This window comes from Schistocerca americana, chromosome 4 (genome assembly GCF_021461395.2).
Source record: "Schistocerca americana isolate TAMUIC-IGC-003095 chromosome 4, iqSchAmer2.1, whole genome shotgun sequence".
Lineage (NCBI taxonomy): Eukaryota > Metazoa > Arthropoda > Insecta > Orthoptera > Acrididae > Schistocerca > Schistocerca americana.
In genome coordinates this window covers 203,660,720-203,679,764 of record NC_060122.1, presented here as the reverse complement: position 1 = coordinate 203,679,764, position 19,045 = coordinate 203,660,720, and the positions used below count along the sequence as shown (strand labels likewise).

At 43.6% G+C, this 19,045-nt stretch overlaps 1 protein-coding gene across 1 annotated transcript in view; it reads left to right on the top strand.

The window, feature by feature from the left end:
• Positions 1-19,045, top strand: part of LOC124613349 (sodium-coupled monocarboxylate transporter 1-like) — a 119,163-nt gene that overhangs the window by 64,517 nt on the left and 35,601 nt on the right. Inside the window, exons 6-8 of the mRNA XM_047142045.1 lie at positions 1,690-1,798; positions 15,820-15,929; positions 17,196-17,379. Coding sequence (XP_046998001.1) covers positions 1,690-1,798; positions 15,820-15,929; positions 17,196-17,379 — 403 coding nt within the window. The remainder of the gene's footprint in view (positions 1-1,689; positions 1,799-15,819; positions 15,930-17,195; positions 17,380-19,045) is intronic.

The following is a 19,045-nucleotide window of genomic DNA, read 5'->3' as shown; positions in this document are numbered from 1 at the left end:
CACTTCACTGACCCCTACTATATCTAGATTGAGCCTTTGCATTTCCCGTTTCAGATTTTCTAGTTTCCCTACCAAGTTCAAGCTTCTGACATTCCACACCCCGACTCGTAGAACGTTATCCTTTCGTTGATTATTCAATCTTTTTCTCATGGTAACTTCCCCCTTGGCAGTACTCTCCCGGAGATCCGAATGGGGGACTATTCCGGAATCTTTTGCCAATGGAGAGATCATCATGACACTTCTTCAATTACAGGCCACATGTCCTGTGGATACACGTTACGTGTCTTTAATGCAGTGGTTTCCATTGCCTTCTGCATCCTCATGTCGTTGATCATTGTTGATTCTTCCGCCTTTAGGGGCAATTTCCCACCCCTAGGACAAGAGAGTGCCCTGAACCTCTATCCGCTCCTCCGCCCTCTTTGACAAGGCCGTTGGCAGATTGAGGCTGACTTCTTATGCCGGAAGTCTTCGGCCGCCAATGCTGATTATTTATCAAAATTTAGGCAGTGGCGGGGATCGAACCCGGGACCGATGACGTTTTGATTATGAACCAAAGACGCTACCCCTAGACCACGGGTACACTAGACTTACACACTTACACACTACTTAAACTAGTTTATGCTAAGAGCAACACACGCAGCCATGCCCGAGGGAGGACTCGAACCTCCGATGAGGGGGGGGGGGGGGGGGGGGGGCGGGGACGCATTCCGTGACATGGTGCCTCAAACCGCGCGGCCACTCCGCGCTGCTACAACACTTTGACAGTAAGTTGGAAAATTCTTGGAAGGTAATGGCTCCACTGCTTAAAATTTATGACGACGCTTTCTACTTATAAATCTTCTGTTAGTGCAGCTGTAGTTTCTAAAGCCACCTCAGAAATTGATTTCATTCATCTTCCACGTAACGTGATTTACATTTGAACTATATGTATGGTATGGGAATTTCGTGCGAGATGCATTCTGTCTACTATCCCCGAAAGAGAGCGAGAGCACAGGAGTTTGAATATCTGCAGAGGAATGGGATATTGTTTGTAGGCTTCTTATTTTAAAGGTGAATACTACCTACAGTTAAAAATGGAGGGGATTTAAGCCCTAACGTCCCGTCAACACGAAAGTCTATTTAGTCGGAGCAACCGTTCGAAAAGTTAATGACAGTAAGAAAATTCGAAGTGTCGATGGGAACCACTCTTATTTTGACTAGAGAAATCACTGGGATCTTACTTGAGCACTGTTATCAAGGACGACTAGTGGGAGTCTGGAATATTAACCAGGCCCCCAACAGGTTCCGTTCTGTAGTTTGTTTCTGACTAATTGATTACACGTGTTACTGAAGCAGTAAACACCTGCTTACTAGAATGTTTTTACAAAAGTACAGGAAACGTCGCAGTCGAGACGATATCAGTTTGTTTCCTTGGACCACTATCGATTTCCTTCTGTCCTTACCTTACAGAACGGGCAATGTTACTAGCAGTCGCATGAAGTTCATTTGTATCTAAGAGAACGGATAACTGTGCAAATAATAGCTGTAGTATTTGCTGCGTGCTGCATACATACAAGTTTATCTTAGAGACAACTTATCATCGTTAGTAGGCGACTCGTCTACATTCGGGAAGCAATGAAAAATGTTGAACAGTATTTAATCCGTTTGTATAGAAATTAATTAATTACTCATTTAAGCTTCATTTCGCAGGACCCTGGCTGGCTTCACCTTTGGCATAATCCTCATGAAGGTCATCAGCGTCTTTACTGGGTTTCTGCTCTATGCCATCTACCGCGACTGTGATCCTGTTAAAACCCATGTAAGTGCTATGCAGTATTTAGAAGTCTTCTGACTCAAATACTTTAGTTGAATATTGTTAGCTTGGTGTGTCAGTGCATTATCTCATGAATTTGGGTATATGAAATATTTGAGCTTGAATTTCTTGCGTAAGTAAATATATCTTCTGCTCCTTTCGGTAATGGATTACTGTCTGATATTCTTCTATACTGATCGGTTTACGGCATCATGACAAAAAGAACAATTAAAAACTATTCAGTAAGTGGCAGATGATGCTCTTACGTTACATCTGCATCTACATACATACTCCGAAATCCACCATACGGTGCGTGGCGGAGGGTACCTCGTACCACAACTAGCATCTTCTCTCCCTGTTCCACTTCCAAACAGAACGAGGGAAAAATGACTGCCTATATGCCTCTGTACGAGCCCTAATCTCTCTTATGTTATCTTTGTGGTCTTTCCGCGAAATGTAAGTTGGCGGCAGTAAAATTGTACTGCAGTCAGCCTCAAATGCTGGTTCTCTAAATTTCCTCAGTGGCGATTCACGAAAAGAACGCCTCCTTTCCTCTAGAGACTCCCACCCGAGTTCCTGAAGCATTTCCGTAACACTCGGGTGATGATCAAACCTACCAGTAACAAATCTAGCAGCTCGCCTCTTAATTGCTTCTATGTCCACCCTCAATCAGACCTGATGGGGATCCCAAACGCTCGAGCAGTACTCAACAATAGGTCGTATTAGTGTTTTATGAGCGGTCTCCTTTACACATGAACCACATATTCCCAAAATTCTATCAATGAACCGAAGACGACTATCCGCTTTCCCCACAACTGCCATTACATGCTTGTCCCACTTAATATCGCTCTACAATGTTACGCCCAAATATTTAAGCGACGTGACTGTATCAAGCGCTACACTACTAATGTAGTATTCAAACATCACGGGATTCTTTTTTCTGTTAATCTGCATTAATTTACATTTATTTATATTTAGAGTTAGCTGCCATTCTTTACACCAATCACAAATCCTGTCCAAATCATCTTGTATCCTTCTACAGTCACTCAACGACGACACCTTCCCGTACACCACAGCATCATCAGCAAACAGCCGCACATTGCTATCCACCCTATCCAAAAGATCATTTATGTAGATAGAAAACAACAGCGGACCTACCACACTTCCAGATGATACCCTCACCTCCGATGAACACTCACCATCGAGGAAAACGTACTGGGTTCTATTACTTAAGAAGTCCTTATAGACTAACTGAATATCCGTCGCTACTAGAGTATTACTTTGTTCCCATCTTCTGTTATTATATCTCCTCCTTCCCCATCTGCCTGTCCCTGCTTCATTCCGTCTGTGTCGATCTCCTCCTGCCCTCTCACTGTCTCTCTCCTCCACCCCTCTTTCTGTCCATTTCCTCCTCCGACAAGCATCGATGTTTTTCTTCCCTCAACGTTCGTCTCCTCTCACACTTCTAATTCCAACTCCTCCCCCTTCCATGTCTGGTCTTCTCCTCCTGTGCCTCATCCTGTCCATCTACTCCTCCCTCCTCTTTCCTTTATCCACCTATCTCCACCTCTCTCTCCCTCTCTCTCTCTGTTAAACTCCTCTTTCCTCTCTGTGGCAGTTTCCTCCTCCCCCTGTCTCTTCATCCGCTCCTACATCTCTTCCACCCGCCTTCTCCCCCTCTTTCTTTTCCTTGTCTGCCTTCTCCTCTCCCTTTTTTTGTCCATTTCCCACTCCCATCTCTGTATCTGTTCCTACCACCTGTCTATTTCCTCCTCCCCCCCCCCCCCTCGCACTAGCTGTCCATCCCCTCATGCCCCCTTCTCCCTCCGCGTTATCGGGATTACCCCTCGGCGTTATCGGGATTACCCCAGTACTAGCCTTGTAATTCTTCCTCCCACAGTAATTGTTTTCAGATACCAACTAATATGTGGACGGAATTTGATGAAATCGTTCCAGGGATTTAGGATGAGCTTTTTACGTGAGGAAAATGTGATGAAGACTGTGAAAGGCGACTCCCATGTCAGTATCAGACAGTTGGCCAACCAGTACAGGGTAAGCCTAATGACCGCGTGGAACATTCTCCATGACAACTGTTAAAACCATTATCACAGCGTGTGCAGGGCTTACTGACGACAGATTTTGCACATCGGCAGCAGTTCTATCACTGGCTTCTTCTCCAGGCAACCACGATTCCGAGATTTGCGTCATCCATCCTTTTGACAGACGAGGCCATCTTCAAAGAGTGACATTTCAACTTTCGTAACAGTCATCTGTGGTACAGTATGCGAAATCCCTATGGTATGGTGACAGCGAATCATCAGCATCGGTGCAGCTGGAATGTGTGGGTCGGGATAGTTGGCGACCGTAATTTGAGACCAGTTTTCCTTCCACGTCGCTGGAACTATCGACGTTCCTTGCGGTTGACTTTGCCTCCCCTGCTGGAAGAGATGTCATTGATGATTCGAAGGGTTGGGTGGCTGCTACATGACGGTGCTCCAGCCGACATCGCCGTTAACGTCCGGACGCATCTCAATCGTTTCTTCCCTGGTCGATGGATCGGACGAGGGGGTCCAGTTTCATGGCCTGATCGTTCACCGGATCAATACCTGTGCGATTTCTGGTTACGGAGCCTTCTCAGGAGTATGATGTTTGCAGAATCAAATCCAGGTATGGAGACACTGGAGCAGCGTATTCATACTGCCTTTGATACTGTTCAGATGCAGCCTGGACAATGCGAAGGAATGAGCCAGAACTGGCTACGACGATGACACTCATGCACTGAGGTACATGGACACCGTTTGCAACTCATACTGTGACTGCGGCTGCCTGGTACAGCGCGTGTTAGACCGCGGTCTCTGTAACGAAGAATGATTGAATAAATGGTCTCTATCATGGAAAACCATGCGTTTCTGGACATAAGTTCATTAGATCTTTTTTGTTCATTATCCTCTCATCGATAAATCCCTAGGGTTTGTACACGGTGGAAAAAATCACTCTGTATTAATCTGTTAGCCATTGTTTAACTTAACGTCGTCGTGATTGTAGAAATATATGGGTCAAAGTTTTAAAAAAAAGAGCATTTGTAGCACTCACACATCATAATTTTATGTTAACATCAAGCGCATCACTCTAATTTACCACATCCGATACCACCCAAACTGTTCCAACGTAATAATTGGTTAAGTTATTGGGAAATAGAGGGATATACCATCAAAACGACTTGTATTGTTGGAGAGAGTGTGTTCTCGACGCTCACAGAGCACGGATGTCGTCATGTACGGGTCGGTATTGTGGCAGTAGTGCGCAGAACTAATTACGCAGACAGTATCACGGCATCTGACTACGACGAGTTCGTGTGCAATGGGCAATGTGAAAACACTGCGAATTTTCATGTTCTGGACTTTTCACTTGTCTCACCTATGAGAATCCTCCACCACCAGTGAAAACTCCGTTGATTAGGATCAACAGTGAGTCTGCGGGCTCTAACCGACCGATGGACCACATGCGTAACAAATCACTACCAGGGTCAATGTTGGACCATCCAGACCGAAGCCGAGATCACTCAGAATAATTTCCTCTTTAGTGGCTATAGGTTTCACCGTCCCAGTAATGTAATTGTGTTCACCATACGCGAGAACACCGTCATAGGACAACCAGATTACGTAACAAAAGGAAGGTGCTGGGTTTGATGAGCCATGATGAAACGTTGGTACATGAACAGTGACGAAATGCCACGGTAGGTTCTCTGAGTTTCCTCCTTGTGTGTAGCGCGTTCCTTTTGAAACTCCCGCTTCGCGCTCTGCTGTTTCCTTATCTTAGTCAGCGGGCGCTGTGGCGTTGCTGCGGCCGGCTGCCTGCCGTGTTTTCGAGAGAGTCTCGTTTTGGAGGAGGGACTGTAATTGCTAACGTCTGAAATCGATCAAAGGGGATGAGGCCTGGTTGTCCATTGGAACTCCTATCGTACGGATATCGTTGGACTTAAAGTAGGACTTTTTGACCATTATTTTGCGTTATTTGCAAGCGACTGGCGTCTGCAGTAATTCGGTGAAGATTATTTGTTTCATCGGTGTGTAAATGACTGAACAAGGAGCAGTTTATTTAATGTTCACCTTATGCTCGTGTTCAGCGTATGCCAGTTTCGAGTGTAAATTTGACTCTCACCTTTGTCAGATGATTTTGAGCGCATCGTCAAATACTGAATCCAAGTAGTGGTTTTCAATTAATTAGCTGGGTTCTTCCTTTTCCTCGTCACGACGCGTGTTAAATGACAATGTAGAATTGTAGACCATAACTTGCTACCTCATTTGCCTGGCTTCAGTAACAGAGCCTAACATGCTAACTAATTAAGGCCTGTGGCAAACAAAGGTATTACAGTATGTTGTAAATATGATCTGAAATGTAACTGATTTATAGTGCGGTAGTTGATTCTGGAGTATGAACGGACGTGCTGTCAGGTCTGCCGTGTAAGGGAATCCTGATAATTTTGATTACCTTCTGACCAGGGTCCTTGCTCGACGCATGTCTTTAAATACGCCGCTAACCTGGGTAGCGTATGTTGTGACTATTTTAAATTAATCACTGCTCAATAGCCCAACACAGTTTGTCGGCAGTCAGAAGCCGTGTATGTGTTATTTATTCCTTTATTCTAGTCAATCTATAACCATGCTATTCTTAATTTGTTACTCTAGGCAGCCATTAAGTTGCCTTTTTGGGGGTGTTCAGATCGAGTGCGGGTCCTTTGAGTATAGATTTGTCAATTTCCAATTCGTTTTGTAAAGAAAGGAACTTATTGGAGGTTAACTGTCGCCGTAAGGTGTTGTGGACGGTGCTCTTTCCTGATATTCATCTTCGTGTTCTAGTCAGTGTGTAAACTTGCTATTTATTTTATCTTTACATGGAGTGTGCTTGCCTTGATATAAGTGACTGTTTCTTAACCAGTTTTTTAACTCGTCTACGCTCATATTTATATTTATGGGAGAACTTAAAATTTGTTCCCCTGTTGAACGTTAACTAGAGTGCATAAAACTGAATGAGGTGTTTATTATTGTTATAGTGCTATTATCTACAAAGTGTAACACGCGACATTTTCTTAGTCTGATATCAAGTGTTAAAATAATGCAAATCGTAGTGAAGCGATGAGCTATTTCAGTTGTTCTCGTGATTTACTATCTCCGTATTTGTTCATTTAAACTCATATTTGTTTAAATATTGGAAGGAGATGCATGTGTCCCAGCACACGCAGATGGTAGGGTGAGAATGCATCTAACGGCTACATGTAATACGTCAACATTTCCCCACGCAGGCAGAAAAGTGGTGGTAGATGTTCACGATTCATCAGCCAGGCACTAATGCGTCTGCCGTCGTTCCTCGCCAGCGAACAGTAAAAGAAAATACTTCCCGGTCATGTACAAGCTGCTGCTAGCCTTCAGCCCCCATGAAGGCCCCTGTACCTTCACCATAAAGTGCACCAACATAATTTGAGGAACATTCCATGGACAAGAGAATGCTTCTATGCTCCCATCCTCCTTGTCCCCAGAACTCAGTACTACCCCTTCTGTGATGCTATCGAGAGCGACGTAAGCTTCTTACTCCCATGTCCGACCAAATTTGGACATAGTGTTGAGCGGTCATCAATTAGAATAGCACTCCGGTTTTATTGGTCAATAGCATGTCTCCGTATGCGGAAAATAATTAATCTGATTAAACTGAAAATGTTTGAGACCCGGTTTCCACATGCTAGGAATTCGGAAATGGATCCATACATCTTATATAAATGGATGTTTGTTTTCACATGTCTTCCGAAACCATTGGACCTATTTCCCTCAAACTTTTTACACATATTACTTGCTGTGGGGGTAGGACAATCTACTTACCAAAAGCTTAGGGGTGGGGGCGAAAGAACAGTGTCGCTCATGGCGCTTGAATACCCACACTTTAGAGAAACAGTATTTGAGAATGAGAAGACTGATTTTCAACAAACTTTACATATTCTTTCAAGTCTTCATGCACCTTTTTTCGCGACAACGTCACACAACGATGAAAGGAAAAAGATTATCGCGTACTACATTTTGGCTGTTCATGCAGCAAAACTGTAGGATGAAGCATAACGTCTTGATATATTGCTTCTATCCTATTAACTGTATTCTCGACACGTTTTCTGACAGTATTCGCATATTCTAATGAATGAAATTGGAAAGTTATACCATTGTTCAACACATTATTCAGGAGATGTTGTAAACACTTGAATGCGTGCAAAGCTGCAACATCAAAGAAGTAGTTTTAGTTTACTACTGCGATGCTACTAACTCTACTCGCCACAGTTTTCAGACAGTATCCACATAGACCGTTGAATATAGCGACCAAAATATCATTCTACGACACAGTTGAGGAGACATGACACGAAACGCGGAGACGCGTGAGAAACTACCGTATCATGCGTGCCATTGCAATTTATTCCTTGTTTACTCCCAATTCTGTTCACAGCTCATTTCGCAGACAGTAGTCACATGTCACTGGATGTACCCGATCCGCAATATTCTATTATCGTACAGGACATGTCATAAATATAGAACAGTGTGAAAATGAAACTGCAGGAAGAAATTCGCTAGAGATACAGTGGAATGTGTGCAAATAGGTGTGAAATATGTTAAATATATGTGAAATATACTTGACAAGTGTGTGAGCGTTTCTGGTACGTCTTTCATGATTTCCTGCTTCCTGAAACGACCGTGTCTCAGACAAACGTCGAAACACTGCATGCTGTGGTTGTTATCAGCGGGCGTTAGGCGTCCTCATACTACCTCGCTGTCGGCCGCCCGCTGCCATTTGACTTTTCGTACGTAAACACCACGTCGGCAAGCTCTCGTTTTGAATACAGAACCATTGTATACAACGCTGTGTCACATCCACTATAAGGTGAGTCAGCAAGAGAAGTGAATCGATTTCACTTTTGCCAGCATTCTTAAAAAAATTAGAAAAAGTAATGTACAGGCAGCTTCTCAACCATCTGACCACAAATAACATATCATCAAGAACACAGTTTGGATTTATGAAGGGTTCTGATAACGAGAAGGCTATTTACACCTACAGTGAAAATGTACTTAATTCATTATATAACAAATTACAAGCAGCAGGTATTTTCTGTGATTTGTCAAAGGCATTTGATTGTGTGAACCACAACATCCTTTTAACCCTAGAATGCATATACAGGGCCTCCGAGGCCCTTGAATGTCTTCATTTTTAAAAAATTTTTATAATTTTTTGTTTGATTTCAAACTGCTTTCCAGTACTCTTTCACTAACACTGTGACATTCCTCCTATCAAGTCTGAACGAGATACCCTTTTAAGTTTTTTGTATAATTCAATACGTTTACCCATACACCGTGAATGCATAAGCAGGTCTTCAGAAACACCACACATTTATAAATGTTCTTTAGCCTATATTGTCTTCAACATTTGTTTGGGAGCAGTTATTAATTCAACAATAACTGTAGTGGTATTTCCAGCAACAGGAGTGCCAACAGCAGCAGCAGCTGTAGTAGTAGCAGTATAACTAAAAAATAATACACATACTTTCACTTTAATCTGTTAGAGTTAAATTAAAATCTAACATGGGGAAACTGGTTTTCGATGGAGGGTGCTGCTTTAACCGTGGTAGAGGAAGTTTTTGGTGTTTCGAGAGGCACTCTATCGAAGACTTACACCGCATTCAGAGCAAGTGGAAAAACCATCTTCCTCTAAAACACCGCGGAGTCATCGTGACAAGCGGTCATTGAAGAGTTCTTCAAAAGCCACTGCAGAATCGAATGTCGCACTCACGCCGGCCGCTGTGGCCGAGCGGTTCTAGGCGCTTTAGTCTGGAACCGCGCTGCTGCTACGGTCGCAGGTTCGAATCCTGCCTCGAGCATGGATGTGAGTGCTGTTCTTAGGTTAGTTAGGTGTAAGTAGTTCTAAGTCTAGGGGACTGATGACAGATGTTAAGTCCCATAGTGCTTAGAGCCATTTGAACCATTTTTGTCGTACTCAAGAACCTGTCAGCGCGAAAACAACACGAAGTGAACTCCATAAGCAGAGGATTGCGGGATTAATAAAACTCATAATTGGTACAAATGCCCGTAAAAGGAAAACATGGCGCCGAAACCAGAAAACCTGGACTATGGGGCTACGGAAGAAAGTAATTTGATCGAGTGAGTCTTCATATAGTTTCCAACTTCCGGCTGAGTTTACGTCCCAAGAGTGAAACATGGCGAGGGGTTGGATGATGATTTGGGCAGCCATACCGTGGTCTTCTAAGGCCGCCATCGATACTCTGCAAGTTCGTATTTACTGCCAAGGATTATGTAACGATATTGGCTGGTCATGTTCATCCCATGGTCAATTGTTCTTTCCCCAGTGGTTATTCCGTCTTGCAAGACAACAGTCTCCTATTCACACAATTCGCATGGTCCTGGATTGTTTTTCTGAGCACGAGAGTGAATTGTCGCTCCTAACCTTGCCATTAGTTACCAAATCTAACTAATATTAAACATTTGCGGTCTACTTTGGAGAGGTGGTCACGCGATTGCTATCCATCTTTTTAAGCTGAACTTGCTACAATTAACCAGCCAGTATTTTGCGAGAAGAATGGTATACGATTCTTTTGAAAACCACCCACAAACTATATTCGTGCAATGTGAAACGACTGGAAGCTGTTTTGAATTACCATCTGGTTTATTACACCGTATTAGGCACGGTAATCTTTTGTTTGTCCATCACCTGGATATCGTCAGCTGTGAGCGACAGGAATGACTCTCTCTACATCAAAGAAATGAGTTTTGAGTGTATATTATTGAATAAGTGTTACACTTATTACCTTGGAACTGCTTGAGTGATGTAAAACGTGATCATCTTGCTACAAGTTTTTGGTTTTTTGCTTAAAATAATTTCTAAAATGTTTTTTCCTTATTTTCCAAAACAGCCTGGCTATTCGCGCCATTTTCCTGACTACTTGGCCAACCTGTTCCGACAGTTATGACGTTAAGTAAAGGAGTGAGAAGCATATTAATACGTTCGCTGAAGTGTATAGATACTTATTGTTTCTTTCACCTTTTACCAGAGGAAACACTTCTCACTTCTGCACAGACATGTATGCATAATTTCACTTTTCAATATGAATCCCAACTAGAGCAGGTCTTTACAATTAAGGTATGCTGAATATTATCTCACTGGTTTCTCGTTGCTACGTGATACAAAAATTAATATTTGTGAATGGATATTGCAACCTTGGCTTTTCTGCAATTACATTGGTGTGCAAAATTTGTGGCCGAATCTAACTTTCGCGTGGTATGTCACTCCAGATAACATAGATCGATAAAAATTGGGCCCTACGTAGAATGAAGTGCTATAATCTGTATGTATTGAACTGGAGACCTAGAAACGACGGACAGGCTTAGACCCACCGCAGCTCTCAGTGGTTCACAACAACCCACAACCACCCACAACAGACCCCAGCAGTCCACCCAACCCACCGATGCCTCACACCGAACCTAGAGCTATTGTGTGGTTCGGCCCCCAGTGGACACCCCTCCCCCCCTTCCTCACCCTCGGGAACCGCATCATATGAGACGAGTGTAACCCTAAATGTTTGCGTGGTAGAATAATCGTGGTGTATACGTATGTGGAAACGGTTTTTGCGCAGAAATCGCAGACACGGTGTAAATAAGGCGAAATAAGGGGAAAAAGCCCACTTTCGCAAAGGTAGAGGGAAAACCGCCTTAAAAACCATCCACAGGCCGACTGGCACATCGGACCTCGACAAAACCGCCGGGCGGATTCGTGCCGAAGACTGGCAAGTCTTCCCGCTCGAGAGGCAGCGCATTAGACCCACAGCTAGCCGGGTCGGCTGTCATAGTATATTACACGAGGTAACCGTAAGAAATAGGCAATGAGGCGAACTTTTACTCTGTCAATAATTACGCTGATGGCATCGCGATTCAAGATGTACCCCAGGACGTTACAAATGGCGGGACACGGTTCTTAATGTGTTCAATCACCGCAGATGTTGTGCAGCATGCTCCCACGCTACGGCGTTCCACCGCTCCATCAGCGCTGCCGACAGCTGCTGGGTGGTATTTAAGTCGAGACGACGGGCAGGTCAGTCAATTCGCTTAATACCCTTTCGCTCTAAGACCTCCCTGCACACTTCGATGCGGTCGCGCATTTTCATCCGTAAAAATAGTTAGGGCCGAATGAATTCCTGAGAAGGCGGACATTGTGAAGGAGTATAGACACAAAGCTGACTAGTGAGTATACTCTGTACAATGATTTAGATCTTGATGCCATTGGAACATTATGTACCCCACACCACAACAGCTGGTCGGAACACACAATGCACTCCACACAATGCACTCGAATGTTGAGCTACACGTCTTGGCTCTAACTATGTTAAACTAGTCCCTTTTTGCTTACATCGTCATCCTCTCACCGATGGTAAGGAGTGAGGTCGCTTATAGGGCGACAACGGAAGTAGTTGGTTCTATACAGGGTGAGCAAAATACATTGAAATTACAAGTCATGGGATACATCCTTGTATTGTCTCGGCCCTACTTCCCCCGGACTAGTGCAGCAGCTCGATGAGGAATGGACACAACAAATCGGACATCCCCTGTAGGAATATTGACCCATTCTACAGCTATAGCCATTCATAATTGCCAGTGCAGGATTGTGTGCAGCTCTCGATTATGTCCCATAAATGTTCGATGGGATTCATGTCCAGCGATCAGGGAGGCCAAATCGTTTCTATGTTCTTCAAGCCAATATCGAACAACTGTGGCCGAGTGTCATGACGCGTTGTCATCCATAGAAATTGCACAGTTGTTTGGCTACAGATGGTCCAGAGTACACGATAATAACTGTTTCCAGCTAATGATAGATTCAGTTAGGTAAAAGGAGCCATTCCATTCCATGTAAACAGACACCATTATTGAGCCACCACCAGCTTGCACAGTTTGTTGTTAAGTTGGATACTTGGCGTCGTGGGTTCTCCACCACACCTAAAACCCACCATCAGCTCATGTTAACTGAAATGCGGACTGATCTCACCAGGCCACGGTTTTACAATCATCTAGGTCCAACTGGCGTCACAAGCACAAGAGAGGCGCTGCAGGTGACGTCGTGCTGTTAGCAAAGGAACTTGTGTCGGTTGTCTGCTGATATAGCCCATTAACGCCATGTTTCGCCACGCTTTGCTAAAGGATACGTTCTTCGTACGTCCCACATTGACTTCTGCGGTTATTTCGCGCAGTGTTGCTTGTCTGTTAGCACTGACAATCTACGCAAACGCCGCTGCTCTGTCGTTAATGCAAGGACGTCGGTCAATGCGCTGTCCATCGTAAGAGCTAATACCTGAAGTTTAGTATAGTCGGCATACTCTTGACACTCTGGGTCTCGGAATACTGAATTCCCTAACGATTTCCGAAACTGAATTTTCAGTTCGTCTTGTTTCAACTACCATTCCACGTTGAAAGTCTTAATTCCAGTCGTGTTGCCATAATCACGTCGGAAACCTTTACACGCGAAGTACTTGTATATAAATGACGGCTACGCCAACGCACTGCTCTTTTATACCATGTGTGCACGACACTGTGATCAGCTGTACATGAGCATAACGCTGTCCCACGTCTTTTGTCAGCTCACTGTGGAAGTGGCTCGGAAAAGAAATCATTCTTCTCAAGAAAGGGAATCCATTGTACGTCATCGGCAAGCATAATATGCACTTGTGGCCATTAAAACTGCTACACCACGAAGATGACGTGCTACAGCCGCGAAAGTTAACGGACAGGAAGAAGACGCATGATATGCAAGTGATTAGCTTTTCAGAGCATTCACACAAAATTGGCGCCGGTGTCGACACCTACAATGTGGTGACATGAGGAAAGTTTCCAACCGATTTCTCATACACAAACAGCAGTTGACCGGCGTTGCCTGGTGAAACGTTGTTGTGATGCCTCGTGTAAGGAGGAGAAATGCGTAACATCAAGTTTCTGACTTTGATAAAGGTCGGATTGTAGCCTATCGCGAGTGCGGTTTATCGTATCGCGACATTGCTGCTCGCGTTGGTCGAGATCCAATGACTGTTAGCAGAACATGGAATCGGTGGGTTCAGGAGGGTAATACGGAACGCCGTGCTGGATCCCAACGGCCTCGTATCACTAGGAGCCGAGATGACAGGCATCTTATCCGCATGGCCGTAACGGATCGTGCATCCACGTCTCGATCCCTGAGTCAAGAGATGGGGACGTTTGCGGGAGAACTATCTGCGCTAACAGTTCGACGACATTTGCAAAACCTCATTTTTTCGGATGAATCGAGGTTCTGTTTACAGCATGATGGTCGCATCCGTGTTTGGCGACATCGTGGTGAACGCACATTGGAAGCGTGTATTCGTCATCGCCATACTGGCGTATCACCCGCGCGTGATGATATGAGGTGCCATTCGTTATACGTCTCGGTCACCTCTTGTTCGCATTGACGGCACTTTGAACAGTGGACGTTACATTCCAGATGTGTTACGACCCGTGGCTCTACCCTTCATTCGATCCCTGTGAAACCCTACATTTCAGCAATATAACGCACGACCCCATGTTGCAGGTCCTGTACGGGCCTTTCTGGATACAGAAAATGTTCGACTGCTGCCCTGGCCAGCACATTCTCCAGATCTCTCACCAATTGAAAACATCTGGCCAATGGTGGCCGTGCAACTGGCTCGTCACAATACGCCAGTCACTACTCTTGATGAACAGTGGTATCGTTGTTGAAGCTGCATGGGCAGATGTCCCTGTACACGCCATGCAAGCTCTGTTTGACTCCATGTCCAGGCGTATCAAGTCCGTTATTACGGCCAGGGGTGGTTGTACTGCGTACTGATTTCTCAGGATCTATGCAGCCAATTTGCATGAAATTGTAATCACATGTCAGTTCTAGTATAATATACAGGGTGTTACAAAAAGGTACGGCCAAACTTTCAGGAAACATTCCTCACATACAAAGAAAAAAAGTATGTTATGTGGACATGTGTCCGGAAACGCTTACTTTCCATATTAGAGCTCATTTTATTACTTCTCTTCAAATCACATTAACAGAACGTACCAGCGTGACCTCAAACACTTTGTTACAGGAAATGTTCAACATGTCCTCCGTTAGCGACGTTACATGCATCCACCCTCCGTCGCATGGAATCCCTGATGCGCTGATGCAGCCCTGGAGAATGGCGTATTGTATCACAGCCGTCCACAGTACCAGCACGAAGAGTCTCTACATTTGGTACCGGGGTTGCGTACACAAGAGCTTTCAAAGTGGAGGCCATTGAATTGGTCCGCCTCTACCAATCCATCGGTCACCGAATCTGTTGTTGAGAAGCGTACGAACACTTCGACTGAAATGTGCTGGAACTCCATCGTGCATGAACCACATGTTGTGTCGTACGTGTAAAGGCACATGTTCTAGCAGCACGGGTAGATTATCCCGTATGAAATCATGGCGGTGAATCGAGGAAGTACAGTACATACTGACGAAACTAAAATGAGCCCTAACAAGGAAATTAAGCGTTTCCGGGCACATGTCCACATAACACCTTTTCTTTATTTGTGTGTGAGGAATGTTTCCTGAATGTTTGGCCGTAGCTTTTTGCAACACCCTGTATATGTCCAATGAATACCCGTTTATCATCTGCCTTCTTCTTGGCGTAGCAATTTTAATAGTCAGTAGTGTATGTTGTTAGCTGGACTGCCCACCTAAAGGTGCATGAAGTATTTCCCGGGTCATGTCAGTTTTGTCCACACTGCACTGACAAGCTACAAAATGGATGTCCAAAATCCAACTGCTGTGAGTGAAATAAAAATTTCCGTTTTTTTACTTATTCCTGATAAATGTGCCATGATGTGTCGCAGTTTATTGTATATCTTGTTGCTGAAAGAATTTATTAATATAGTGAGCTGAAATACGTCTTCGATGTGATGTTTACAATATCTTCGGCTGCCACGGCGGTGCAGGAGGTGTCTCGTCCCGACCAGCTGCTGCCGTTCTACGTGATGCGGGTGGCCGGCCACGTCCCCGGACTGCCGGGCCTCTTCGTCGCCGGCATATTCGGCGCTGCCCTCAGGTGCGTACTGCCGCTGCAGCGGAAAAGTCCTACAGAACACGTACGATCGACCTCAGTGTTGCTTATGTTCGATGCATACCAGCATGCAGTTCTGACGGCGCAGTTACAGCCCAGATTTCAGTGCAACTGAGACATTGCCGTTCATGCTAAGAGCCAAACCGACAATGGGACAAAATAACTTCAACAAGCAATAGTACGACAAAGAATATCTCTTTCCAAATGATGCGCAATTAAACTATGTTTTAGGATGTGACCACCTAGATGCATAATTTCATTCTGGACTTCTTTAACCGAAGAAGGGAACTGGAACCGTTGCCAGTTTAATTCGACACATTTCATTTGACATAGATTAATCAAGTTGAGTAAAAATTTATCACTTGTGCCCTTTTATCAGCTGCGAGACTGCGTTCCAGATTGAACGGGAAACAATAGTGTCACAAACTGTCGTACCTACTGGTTCTAAGATACTGTCATGATTACACATCTTTGCAATGTATTCATGGGAGTGTAAACACTTCATTTAACTGTAGGAGAAATTGGAACGTATCTTCCGAAACATGTAGTGTGAGGAATAAGAAAATTCAATAGAGTTTGTCGATTTTATTACTGTACACTTGTTACTACAGTCATCACCACTGTATCTATGGAGATGTACACGTCTCCAAGGAAAATTTAATTGCGATGAACCACTGTGATGAAGGAGTGCTCATGTTTACTGGCCTTTTTTTTTCAAGTTTGGTCCATACTACCACCTCTGAAAGTTGCCTGCCCTATAATCTTAACAGCAGCATCGATACTTGTACTCCACTGTCAGACATCAGAAAGTTTTTCGGTCATATATTTAGGATAGCTTGTTTTCGGCCTAGGATCCCTACCTCAAACTGACATATTAAGCTTTGTTTCACTATTCCTGAAAGTTTGTAACATCACGAAATCATCCTGAACTTACTACATTAATATCAGTGTCCAGATGTGAAAATTTGCTTGGTGTTTGAGTATATTTATTCTGTATCACTAATAATTCGTCTTACACATCTTAGCAATGCCGGCCGGAGTGGCCGAGAGGTTCTAGGCGCTACAGTCTAGAACCGCGCGATCGCTACGGTCGCAGGTTCGAATCCTGCCTCGGGCTTGGATGTGTGTGATGTCCTTAGGTTAGTTAGGTTTAAGTAGTTCTAAGTTCTAGGGGACTAATGACCTCAGACGTTAAGTCCCATAGTGCTCAGAGCCATTTGAACCATCTTAGCAATGAGCGCTTGATTTCAGTTCCATGTCTGGAACTCTCAACGCTCTTTCTGGTACTATCTACGAGGACTTCCTGCTGCCCCTGATGCCCAAACGGAAGACAGATCTGCTGGTGAACTTAATAATGCAGGCCATCGTGCTGGTTGTGGGCATCATCACCGTAGGAATGGTCTACATTGTCGAGAGGCTGGGAACAATTCTGGAGGTAAGCATCCATCTCTAAGACAGCGTATACGCAAGAGTTCTGAAGGACTCCGGACGTTTGTTGTAGGGTACTAACGGCAACAATCGGACAATACGAGAAATGAGATTAAAATTAGTTACCAAGTTAAAACGATAATTCTGATACCAAATACCTTTCAGCAGAAAAAAATCTGAAAGGTTTATGTAATCAACTGGATCTTTAGTCTAGTCTGATACAGTCTTTGAGCTTCTGTTCGTTTAATCCTCTAACAAATTTTATGTAAACAGACTGAAGTGGCAATTGAAAATTCATGTAAGTACCTACACGTGGGATTCAGGCTGGATCCGTCATTTATGTTCAATGGTGAGGAGCTATTCCAGAACATGTAGAGGTTCGGCAGTTCTGTTCGTGTGTGAAGGGGAATTTAGAGTAGACTGAGGCGGCAGTGAGAATATGGATAGAGGAGGGAAGCGTGCAAGTGTAGTCTCTGCAGTTGTGCGAACCACTTTGACAACGTGGCTTAGAGGCTAGCGCCCCTGTCTAGTAAGCTGGTTCGATTCCCGGTCTTCGTACAAATTTTCACACGCTGGTTCAGTCTGTATACGTAAAATCGTATCTTTACGAGATGAGAAAACTGAGGTGCCGTCGTTTCATTTTTCTAACAAATTTATTCTGGTAGTGTCTCCTTTTTTAATAGAGTATACTTTTACAGTACATTCGGTACTTTTATGATCACACCAAACAGGTACAGTTTCGCGTAAAGATTTCTCTCTTACCAAAACATCAGAACATCTTCTTAAAATTCATGGTTTCTCATTTCTTCGTGTATATCAGAACCGCCGGAGCAGTAACAGCCACCTAGTATTTCAGTTACGTCAGAACACGTGTTTGAAATAGAACTTCAGAAACATCTGACGCAAGAATGTAGCCACAGGACGGTTTGCATCAAGTGAAGTGCAGGACAGATTGGATGTAGTATGTGACGTGCATTTCTTTTGTAAAAAATGTAATTCTACCAATTAAATGTAGTGCAATTGTTAAATTCAGAATTCCTGAAAATGAGTGAAGAGGCAGCATCTACGAAAGACTGATATATCTTCAATATGAGTACAGTTCCTGTTCTAAATGTAACGTTTAAAGTTAGGTTTTTTATTAATATTATTCATTACTGCAATTGACAGGACCTAAAGTGATGAAAATGTGTCTGTCATTATTGTAATTGTAAAATAAAACGTGAAATCTAACATAATTTAATATTAAAATATTGTGCGCTTTTCACTGTTGAAATCAATTGTTCATTAGGCTTGGAGCTATAGAAAATGTCACTGAATTTAACAAGATATACAAGATTAATTTGTGTTTATAGTCATTTCATTCTTTCAGTATGGGATAATCAAACATTACTTGTTCCATTTGAACATTGGTTTGAAGCCCATCCAAGGTATTTCATTGGTTGTTTCCCTGATTTCTAGCTCTGCATTGCCAACCCGATGCAGCCGACAAACATTAGTTAAGGAAACATTTTCTTACATCTGTTCATGTATCAAAAAATTGCTATAATACGAAATAAATAATTCGAAAGATAATTTTAGTTAAATGTTCCTGGAGAACTATGTTATGACAAAATTTACGGAATATTTGAACTGATAAAATCGAGTAAATCGTCTACACAGATAAATGACATGAA